The sequence below is a fragment of the Aquarana catesbeiana genome, linkage group LG08 (assembly GCF_042186555.1).
Source record: "Aquarana catesbeiana isolate 2022-GZ linkage group LG08, ASM4218655v1, whole genome shotgun sequence".
NCBI lineage: Eukaryota > Metazoa > Chordata > Amphibia > Anura > Ranidae > Aquarana > Aquarana catesbeiana.
The window spans coordinates 260918304-260930007 of record NC_133331.1 but is presented as its reverse complement, the minus strand read 5'-3'; the positions used below and the strand labels follow the sequence as shown (position 1 = coordinate 260930007).

The following is an 11704-nucleotide window of genomic DNA, read 5'->3' as shown; positions in this document are numbered from 1 at the left end:
GAACCACCAATGTCAGATGCTTTAAGCTGAGAACAAGTGGTCCCGTCTGATGGTGCACGCTCCATCATAAAAGAAGAAAAGAGCCTATTAAAGTGCTGAGCACCCCCATTCTGCGGAGAATGTAAACTAGCACTTCATTAGAACTGTGCATAGCATCAGCCAGCTGAATGTCTTGGCTGAACCACCAATGTCAGAGGCTTTAAGCTGAGAACAAGTGGTCCCGTCTGATGGTGCACGCTCCATCATAAAAGAAGAAAAGAGCCTATTAAAGTGCTGAGCACCCCCATTCTGCGGAGAATGGAAAGCAGCACATCATTAGAATTGTGCATAGCATCAGCCAGCTGAATGTGTTGGCTGAACCACCAATGTCAGAGGCTTTAAGCTGAGAACAAGTGGTCCCGTCTGATGGTGCACGTTCAAACATAAAAGAAGAAAAGAGCCTATTAAAGTGCTGAGCACCCCCATTCTGCGGAGAATGGAAAGCAGCACATCATTAGAATTGTGCATAGCATCAGCCAGCTGAATGTGTTGGCTGAACCACCAATGTCAGAGGCTTTAAGCTGAGAACAAGTGGTCCCGTCTGATGGTGCACGTTCAAACATAAAAGAAGAAAAGAGCCTATTAAAGTGCTGAGCACCCCCATTCTGCGGAGAATGTAAACTAGCACTTCATTAGAACTGTGCATAGCATCAGCCAGCTGAATGTCTTGGCTGAACCACCAATGTCAGAGGCTTTAAGCTGAGAACAAGTGGTCCCGTCTGATGGTGCACGCTCCATCATAAAAGAAGAAAAGAGCCTATTAAAGTGCTGAGCAATCCCATTCTGCGGAGAATGTAAACTAGCACTTCATTAGAACTGTGCATAGCATCAGCCAGCTGAATGTCTTGGCTGAACCACCAATGTCAGAGGCTTTAAGCTGAGAACAAGTGGTACCGTCTGATGGTGCACGCTCCATCATAAAAGAAGAAAAGAGCCTATTAAAGTGCTGAGCACCCCCATTCTGCGGAGAATGTAAACTAGCACTTCATTAGAACTGTGCATAGCATCAGCCAGCTGAATGTCTTGGCTGAACCACCAATGTCAGAGGCTTTAAGCTGAGAACAAGTGGTCCCGTCTGATGGTGCACGCTCCATCATAAAAGAAGAAAAGAGCCTATTAAAGTGCTGAGCACCCCCATTCTGCGGAGAATGGAAAGCAGCACATCATTAGAATTGTGCATAGCATCAGCCAGCTGAATGTGTTGGCTGAACCACCAATGTCAGAGGCTTTAAGCTGAGAACAAGTGGTCCCGTCTGATGGTGCACGTTCAAACATAAAAGAAGAAAAGAGCCTATTAAAGTGCTGAGCACCCCCATTCTGCGGAGAATGGAAAGCAGCACATCATTAGAATTGTGCATAGCATCAGCCAGCTGAATGTGTTGGCTGAACCACCAATGTCAGAGGCTTTAAGCTGAGAACAAGTGGTCCCGTCTGATGGTGCACGTTCAAACATAAAAGAAGAAAAGAGCCTATTAAAGTGCTGAGCACCCCCATTCTGCGGAGAATGTAAACTAGCACTTCATTAGAACTGTGCATAGCATCAGCCAGCTGAATGTCTTGGCTGAACCACCAATGTCAGAGGCTTTAAGCTGAGAACAAGTGGTCCCGTCTGATGGTGCACGCTCCATCATAAAAGAAGAAAAGAGCCTATTAAAGTGCTGAGCAATCCCATTCTGCGGAGAATGTAAACTAGCACTTCATTAGAACTGTGCATAGCATCAGCCAGCTGAATGTCTTGGCTGAACCACCAATGTCAGAGGCTTTAAGCTGAGAACAAGTGGTACCGTCTGATGGTGCACGCTCCATCATAAAAGAAGAAAAGAGCCTATTAAAGTGCTGAGCACCCCCATTCTGCGGAGAATGTAAACTAGCACTTCATTAGAACTGTGCATAGCATCAGCCAGCTGAATGTCTTGGCTGAACCACCAATGTCAGAGGCTTTAAGCTGAGAACAAGTGGTACCGTCTGATGGTGCACGCTCCATCATAAAAGAAGAAAAGAGCCTATTAAAGTGCTGAGCAATCCCATTCTGCGGAGAATGTAAACTAGCACTTCATTAGAACTGTGCATAGCATCAGCCAGCTGAATGTCTTGGCTGAACCACCAATGTCAGAGGCTTTAAGCTGAGAACAAGTGGTCCCGTCTGATGGTGCACGTTCAAACATAAAAGAAGAAAAGAGCCTATTAAAGTGCTGAGCACCCCCATTCTGCGGAGAATGGAAAGCAGCACATCATTAGAATTGTGCATAGCTTCAGCCAGCTGAATGTGTTGGCTGAACCACCAATGTCAGAGGCTTTAAGCTGAGAACAAGTGGTCCCGTCTGATGGTGCACGCTCGAGCATAAAAGAAGAAAAGAGAAAAGAATTTTTAGGTGCTGCAACTGGACACCAGAGGGATTGCCTGTGTGTGAACGCTGATGAGTGACAAGTTTCGATTTCCTTGTGAAACTCGCTCCACAGTCCAAACAGGAAAAAGGTTTCTCCCCTGTGTGAGACCTCTCATGTGTAATCATGTGGGGCTTCTGTGCAAAGCATTTACCACATATGGAGCACACATAGGGCTTTTCCCCTGTGTGAGTTCTCCTGTGCGTAATAAGATTGGACTTGTGCGCAAAACACTTCCCGCATACGCTGCAGGAGTATGGCTTCTCCCCCGTGTGAGTCCTTTCGTGGTCATCAAGGACATACTTTTGTACAAAGCTCTTCCCACAGACAGAACACGAATACGGCATCTCCCCAGAGTGAGCCTTCTCATGCATAGCCAGGGTGTATTTGTGAGCGAAGGGTTTCTCACACACTCTGCAGGAAAATGGCTTCTCCTTCGTGTGGGTCCTTTCGTGCATGGCCAGGATGTATTTTTGGGCAAAGTTCTTCCCACACACAGGGCATGAATGTGGTTTCTCCCCCGCATGTGCCCTTTCGTGTGTTGTCAGGTTTGACTTATAGGCAAAGCATTTCCCACACATGGAACATGAAAATGGTTTCTCTCCCGTGTGTGTCTTTTCATGCTCATTCAAGTTGGACTTTTGTGAAAAGCTTTTTCCACATTCAGAACACGTATAAGGCTTCCCCCCCGTGTGCACCACTATGTGTCGCTCCAGTCGGGCTGCATCTGGAAAACCTTTTCCACATTCAGAACAGGAATATGGTTGCTCCCGCTTGTGGTTCCTTTCATGCTTGCTGACGTAGGATTTAGAAGAAAAGTATTTCCCGCAGACCGAACAAGAGTAGGGCTTTTGCCCTGTATGGGTTATCTCATGCCGGTCTAAGCAGCCTTTATCTGGAAAGCTTTTTCCGCACTGAGAACAGGAAAATGGCCTCAACCCCGTGTGAAACCTTGCATGCTTAATGAGACCGCCCTTCAAGAGGAAGCATTTCCCGCATTCTGAACAGGAGTATGGCTTCTCTCCTTTGTGGATTTTTCGATGCGTGAGCAGGTTCCCCCTTTGGGTGAAAGCTTTTCCACATTCAGAGCAGGAAAATGGCCTCTCTCCAGTATGACTTCTCTGATGTGTAATGAGTTTTGCTCTCTGGTTAAAACACTTCCCACACTCGGAACACTGGAACATTTCTGCCCCGCTAAGAGTGGGATGGGAAAACTCTGGAAAACTCCCACCATATATAGAGGGATCAGCTGATGGACTTGCACTTTGATAGATTGGATGGAGACTTGGAGTAGTGGGGTTTCCCTCTGAAGATCTTCCTGTAATACCGTCTGGTGCTTCCAAACTGCACTTTGTGTTGGGTTTATCTGGAAGAGATAGGAAGTCCTTTTATTTTAACCACTTCAATACTGGGCACTTTCACCACCTTTCAATTTTCAGCGCTCTCACACTTTGAATGACAATTACTCAGTCATGCAATGATGTACCCAAATTAAATTTGTATTTAAAAAAAAAATACACAGATGGTGGTATTTAATCAGCACTGGGTTTTTTATTTTTTGCTAAAATACATTTTGGATTTTTTTCTTTTCTTAGTTTCTGTTATAAAATGTTGAAAATAAGTTGTTTTTCTTCTTCATTGATGTGCACTGATGAGGAGACACTAATGGGAACTGATAGGCAGCACTGATGGGGCTGCACTGACAATTAGGGCACTGATGATTAGCTCTGATAGATCAGCTCTCCTTTCCTCACACGTTGTCTTTGTGTGAGGAAAGTAGAGCCGATAACTGGGAAGTCTGATTACATGTGACCAGCTGTGATTGAACACAGCTGATCACATGGTAAAGGGCAGCTGTGTGTTTGGCCATTTACCCTAATCTGTTATTTAAGGGACACAGATCACAGACATTTCCTGATGCGCACCCCAGGGGGCTTGCGGGAAGTGCGTTCTCAAAAGGACGTCCAGGGACGCCATTGGAGGACTGAAAAGCCATGCTGTAGCCATATATCGGCTATACTGCAGTGTTAAAATGGTTAAGGTTCCAAATCTTAGAAGGAATTACAGCAGTTTAGTGTGTTGTAGCTTCCTAAACATGCTCACACTAGTTCTGAGGTTACTGTCTTCATGGAATGCCAGTTAGCAATATCCAACATAAATGACCTCACAATCTGTGTGCTTAGTGGAGGATCTGACCCCTCCATGTGCCCACAAACGAGTCCTACTCTTTTATACTAAGAAACCTATTCTTCAGTGGAATAGACCATACCTGCTTACCTTGTCAAATAGCTTTCCTTGATTAACACTAATTTATATTCCACAAAGAAAGCATGCTGTACCCCAGATTACCTGGGAGACTGGGAACCGGTGATCTGGCCCAAATGCCTTTGAAATGTAGCAATATTCCTCTGATACAATGAAGCCGGCTACTCAGTCACATCCATTGGAACAATTCTTTATTGGCTACCTAACAAGATACAGCAGTAACGTGCTAATGCGTTTCGTCCAAAGCCTTACTCATAGCATGCTTTATCCTGCTATGTAGCCAATAAAGAATTGTTCCAATGGATGTTCCTGAGTAACCAGCTTCTTGTATCAGAGGATTAACATTAATTTATGCTTTTATAAACTAATTCATGTGCTTAGAGTTAATATGAAACAAATTGACAAGATCTGAGGAGACTGGATTTATTCTAGGTTCCATTTTTGTAACACCAATTTGCCATACACTAAAATAAGAGGTCCTGACTGTTTGGGATTTTTATTGTAATGTTCTTGTTTTTGTGTTTTCTTTATTGCAACATTTAATTAAAACATTTCCTTACAAAAAATGCACACCCTTTTGCTGACAGAATGTATAAGAAGTGAGAGACAATGGTGGAAGATGACACCAGGTATAAAAAAGGGAGAAGAGTTTGTTGCGACAAAACAAGGATAATCTGTGAATTTGGTTGCTGTAACTCACCTTTGCTGCTCTTTGGAGGAGTTTCCTCATCTTTAATCTTCAAAAGTATTTTTCCCTCCTCAGCTTTGAATGTCCTCTCATTCATTCGGAGGTCTTTTTGATCTGTGCACGAAAAAAAGAGATAATTATTTCAGATGTGTTTGCAGGCATCGGTCCTCAGCTTGTATAGTACCCTGCGGGGTGGACCTCTCTGCAAAAACTCCTCGTCTCTCGATCCCCCTCCATCCTGCAATTTTGCAGGATAGGCTGGATGCTACAATTGTGCCCTCCATTCAAACTGTGCTTACTTACTCACTGTAGCTAGAGAAGAAAAGAGCGTGGAAGTCAAAAGGTAAGGCTCAGATGTAAAGAGGGAACTGTATGATTGAGGGGAACTGTATGATTGAGGGGGCTCTGTGATGGGGGGGAACTGTATGATGGGATGGGGCAGACTGTGTGCTTGGGGAGCGCTATAGAGGGGATTTTGTATAGCTGGCACTCTGATGTGATAAGGGACCTCTGACCTGATGGGGGGACTCTGATGTGATTGAGGGGGGGGAGGCTGTGATGTTATAGGGAGACCTGTGATGTGGTGGGGAATAGAGGAACCTCTGATGTGATGGGAGACCTCTAACATGACTGTGATGGAGGGTGACCTGTGATGTGATAGGGAATGGGGAAACCTCTGATGTGATGGGGAGACCTCTGACCTGATGGGGGACCTCTAATGTGAAGGGGGACTCTGATGTGATAGGGAATGGGAAAACCTCTAATGCGATGGGAAACCTGTGATGTGACGGGGAGACCCCTGATGTGATGGGAAGATCTCTGATCTGATGGGTGACTCTGATATGATGGGGTGGGGGGGAACCTGCGATGTGATGGGGAGACCTGTGATGGCGAATAGGGAAACCTCTGATGTGATTGAGAGACCTGTGATGTGATGGGGAAACCCCTCATGTAATGGGAGACCTGTGATGGAGAATGGGGAAACCTCTGATGTGATGGAGTGTGACCTGTGATGTCATAGGGAATGGGGAAACCTCTGATGTGATGGGGAGACCTCTGACCTGATGGGGAACCTCTAACCTGAAGGGGGCACTCTGATGTGATAGGGAATGGGGAAACTTCCCTCTAATGTGATGGGAGACCTGTGATGTGATGGGGAGACCCGTGATGGGGAGACCTCTGACGTGATGGGGAGACCTCTGACGTGATCAAGAATGGGAAAACCTCTGCTGTAATCGAGAAACCTGTGATGTGATGGGGTAACCCCTCATGTGATGGGAGACCTGTGATGTGATGGAGAATGGGGAAACCTCTGATGTGATGGAGCGTGACCTGTGATGTTATGGGGAATGGGGAAACCTCTGATGTGATAGGAGACCTCTCACATGAATGTGATGGAGGGTGACCTGTGATGTCATGGGAGACCTGTGATGTGATGGGGAAACCTCTGACCTGATGGGGGACCTCTAAACTGAAGGGGGGACTCTGATGTGATAGCGAATGGGGAAACATCCCTCTAATGTGAGGGGAGACCTGTGATGTGATGGTGAGACCCCTGATGTGATGGGGAGACCCATGACGTGACGGGGAGACCTCTGACATGACGGGGAGACCTCTGACGTGACGGGGAGACCTCTGACGTGACGGGGAGACCTCTGACGTGACGGGGAGACCTCTGACGTGAAGGGGGACACCTGTGACGTGATGGAGAATGGGGAAACCTCTGATGTGAAGGTGTGTGTGACCTGTGATGTGATGGGAAACCTGTGATGTGATGGGGAATAGGGAAACTTCTGATGTGATGGAGAGACATGTGATGTGATGGGGAAACCTGTGATGTGATGGAGCATGACCTATGATGTAATGGGGAATGGGAAAACCTCTGATGTGATGGAGGGTGACCTGTGATGTAATGGGAAATCTGTGATGTGATGAGGAATGGGGAAACCTCTGATGTGATGGGAGACCTCTAACATGAAGGGGGACCTGTAATGTGAGTGGGGGAGACCTGTGATGGGATGGAGAATGGGGAAACCTCTAATGTGACGGAGCGTGACCTGTGATGTGATGGGGAAACCTCTGATGTGATGGGAGACCTCTAACATAAATGTGATGGAGGGTGACCTGTGATGTCATGGGAGACCTGTGATGTGATAGGGAATGGGGAGACCTCTTACCTTATAGGGGACCTCTAACGTGAAGGTGGGAATCTGATGTGATGGAAGGGGACCTGTGATGTGATGGGGAATAGGGAAACTTCTGATGTGAAGTTAGTTACATCCAGGCAGTTGTGTGCACCATCCCAGGCTCTGATTTTGACACATCAGATGCTGACACCATAATTTAGCACCAAAGTCCACTTAATGCTTAAAAGTCATTAGGCCCACATGTTATTTCATTCAGTTACTAAGACTTCTGTCAAAGTCAACATTTATGAGCTATAGGCCTACAACTAGACCATTGTATTGTGTATTTACAGCACTGGATGCAGCCAAACAATCAGTAAACAAGGAATGGCCAGTTCTGTGGTGGCTAGATTGTAGATGGGGAGTCTGTGTATCTGAAAAGGTTAAGGTATCCAGTCCTAAGGCCATTTTTGTTCTACAGCTGAAGAAGATCATACAGACTAAATAAAGATCTGTCAATCTTTTCAATGTGAATAAATGTCTTAGTAAATATATATCCTACCTGTGCCAATCTTTATAGGAACTTCCTCCTGTTTAATCCTCACATGTCCGTCTTCCTCCTCCTCAGCATTGACATCTCTCTGAGTCTCTCCGGGGTCTGTAAATAAAGATGAGAGTGAAGCCCCCTGTACTGAGATGTATGAGAGACCCCAGAGAGTGTGTGTGGGGGGAGACTGGTCACGTCTCTTGGCTGGTAACACACAATGACATGATGTGATGAGGAGATCCGGAGTCTAATAGAGGCTGATGTCTCCTGACTCCCCCACTGGGCACATACTGTCTCCCCATTACTGTCTACTGACAGAGGAGGGGGGAGAAGAAGAGATTGTTGTAGTGACTGAACAAGGAGAATCTGAGACTCTTCTCTGGATTTAGTGTTTATTCCTCACCTGTGCTGATCTCTGGAGGATCTTCTTCTTTGCATGCCTCATCACTGCTTACATACAGATCTTCTTCTTTAACTTCAACTTTGACAGTAGTCAAATTTATACGCTAATAAAAAAATAAAAGATAAAAGACAATGTTAAACCATACAGACCCTTCTATTATTAAACTACTATCCAAGACGACTCTCTATTCTATCTACCTGATCCTCCTGAGGGATCTCCTGATGTTCCTGTGTGGAGTCCCGGGAATACAGAGGACGGGGACATCTCTCTGGGGGATTTCTGTTACTGGATCCATCTGTAGGAAACACACACACTGACTGAATACATTGTTTCTATGTCTTTATATCCACTTTCGGACCAGCGACATACCCATACGACATAATCCTAGCAGCCCCTCCTGTCGCCTTCCATGGTTTCTCGGGCCCTCCCGTTCCACCAGGAGGCCCAAACAACCAGCCGGCGTGCTTGCTGAAGGTCAGAGAGCCGAACAAAGTCCAAATCAGCTTTGATTGGCTCTCGGGTATGATAACATGGAAGCGATGGCCTAACATCACTTCCGGTTTACCCGGATGTAAACGGCACCATTTTTAAAAAATCAATTCAAAAGCATTCGAAAAAAAACGATCTTGGTGTTTTGAATGCTTTTAATGGCAGAGGAGGGATTTGGGGTCTTGTAGACCGCAGATCTCTCCATAAAGAGGACCTGTCACATGTCTATTGCTGTCACAGGGATGTTTACATTTCTTGTGACAGCAATAACAGTGATCATTTTTTTTTTTTAAAGCAACAGTGTAAAAATAAAAAAAATTAATACATTAATAATAATAAAAAAAGTTAAAGTGCCCCCTCCACCCTGTGCTCACGCACGTGTCGGCCCCGCACGCACGCAAACAACGATCGTCCTACACATGTGAGGTATTGCCACAAATGTCAGATCATGGGCAGTAATTCTAGCACTAGACCCCCTCTGTGGTAACCTGAAAAGGCTTTTGAAGTGTCGCCTATAGACAATAAAATTTACGTTGTTTGTCACCGTTGCATTAGCGTGCACAATTTTAAAGAGTGACATGTTTGCTATCTATTTACTCGGCATAACATCATCTTTATATTTTATAAAAAAAAATTGGGTTACGTATTGTGGTTTTTTTGCATCAAAAATTTAAATAAGTGTATTTTTTCCCAAAAAAATGCCTTTGAAAAACCGCTGTGCAAATACCATGTGACATAAAAAAAATGCAAAACCCACCAATTTATTCTCTAAGGCAGTGATGGCGAACCTTGGCACCCCAGATGTTTTGGAACTACATTTCCCATGATGCTCAAGTACACTGCAGAGTGGATGAGCGTCATGGGAAATGTAGTTCCAAGACATCTGGGGTGCCAAGGTTCGCCATCACTGCTCGAGGGCCTCTGCTTTAAAAAATATATAATGTTTGGGGGTTCTAAGGTATTTTCTAGCAATAAATACTGATTATTACATGTAAACAAAAGTGCCAGAAAAGGCCTGCTCTGGAAGTGGATATCAGAGGATGTGTGTATCTAGGTGGTTCCTCAATACTCTTCTCTCCTTTACAAGAAATGAAAGTCTCCTCTTACCCGGTGATGTGAGGGGCGGCCGGTTCTCCATCATGACGACCTTGTTGTGTGCTTCAAAGTACTCCCACTTTATCATATGTCTGAGCCAGTACACAGACAATACACAGATCGAGCTGCAATAAAAAAAAATGTGATTGAAGGAAATATTTTAAGCAAAAGATACCACACAGGTCTCAACTGAACACTTTTTATCTTCATTAGATCTTTGAAGGTAGAAGTGTATCCGGTCATCAGCTCGTTCCTATTTCTAGATTAATACGGTGTATTCAGTTACTAAGACTGATTATTGACAGAGAATAATAAAGGGTAAATCCACAGAAAACTGGCTCATGGGTGGATCGGTTTGCCAACTAGGGGCTCAGGAACCCTGGTGGAGAACCACCCTACTAAAACTCAGGTCCACTCTTCAACTGAAACCTTCCACCAGGCTAATCTCCGCTTTACCTACGACTAGGGTTGCCACCTCATCCCTTTAAACCCGAACACATATTAAATTACACAGGTTCTGTGGCTGATTAAGGTGGCAATTAAACTCACTTTGTGCCTTATCTGCATTAAATTAGCCTCAGAACCTGTGTCATTCATATGTGTTCGGGTTTAAAGGGATGAGGTGGCCAACCCTACCTGCGACAGTTGTGTACCATGTTCACGCTGAGCACATATGAGCGTCGTCAGAATGTGGCCATCATGGAACACTGGGACTTCCCAACACAAGTCCCTCCCCCGAGGATTTACAGTGTCCACGTCCCAGAGATCCGCTTTATTAGGTTGGCCACAGACGGTGGTGTCTCCAGTGAACACGGACTTTTCCATTCACAGCATGGTCCTTATGTTAGTGTTCATGCCTACGCGTCTGATGTTTGTCCTTTTTTAAACCAATCCAATTATTCTTGGGATTAGAGAAAAGACAGTGGATTGATCCTCAGGTCGAACTTCTCAGATGTGGGAACAATTTATCAAAACAAACTGTATGAGCTTCAAATAGGAGCGGATAACGCAAGGAATATTTTGTCCGACCAGATGTCCCGTCCAATCGGAAACTCCAGCTGCTTCCATCAACAATCGGTCGTTATGATCATTGATTGGTCAGATCGAAACCAACAGCAGAGGAGAATAGGAGATTTTATGATTGACTTGTGCTGTCACCTTCATCTAGATTATTAGATATTGGGGTGTCATACCACACTTCCCCAACAGTGATGGTAACCCTATCCATCCTCCAATACTTTATAATAATAATATTAATACAATATTACCTCCTCCTCACTGTGCAGCCTGCCCCCAGCTATGCTCAGCCGCTAGATATAAAGAAAAGCTCTGTGAAGTCTGAATTCCTCATTTGAGCTGCAAGAAAATAGCTTCCGCCCTTCCCCTATCGAAAGTCCATTTTCTCTCCACTGCAACCAGGAAGCAGTTGGGGGGCCGTGGAACGCAGAGGAACCACGGGCCGGAAGTGGGCGTTCCTCAGAATGTGTAAAGGAAATGACGTTCCGTCGCCGCCATCTTGCTACACCCCGCACTCGTCCACAGTAAGGATACAGTGAGAAGGGGGCAAGCAGACATCTTGTTACACCCATCGGAGTTTTGCATTTTAAACTTTTTTTAACAGTAAACTGAGCTTATATAGTGAAAAAAAAGTACTTACAACTACGTGT

The 11704-nt window shown here is 45.1% G+C and overlaps 1 protein-coding gene across 1 annotated transcript; it reads right to left on the bottom strand.

Annotated features, from left to right (window-relative positions):
• Positions 1–2026: 2026 nt before the first annotated feature.
• Positions 2027–11461, bottom strand: LOC141105370 (uncharacterized). Its single transcript, XM_073595237.1, has 7 exons — positions 11306–11461; positions 10050–10162; positions 8651–8748; positions 8454–8556; positions 8066–8161; positions 5390–5491; positions 2027–3790 (listed from the first exon to the last, which is right to left on the bottom strand). The coding sequence occupies exons 2-7, from the start codon at positions 10123–10125 to the stop codon at positions 2292–2294; spliced, it is 1974 nt and encodes a 657-aa protein (XP_073451338.1). The 5' UTR covers positions 10126–10162; positions 11306–11461; the 3' UTR covers positions 2027–2291.
• Between the last annotated feature and the right edge of the window lie 243 nt (positions 11462–11704).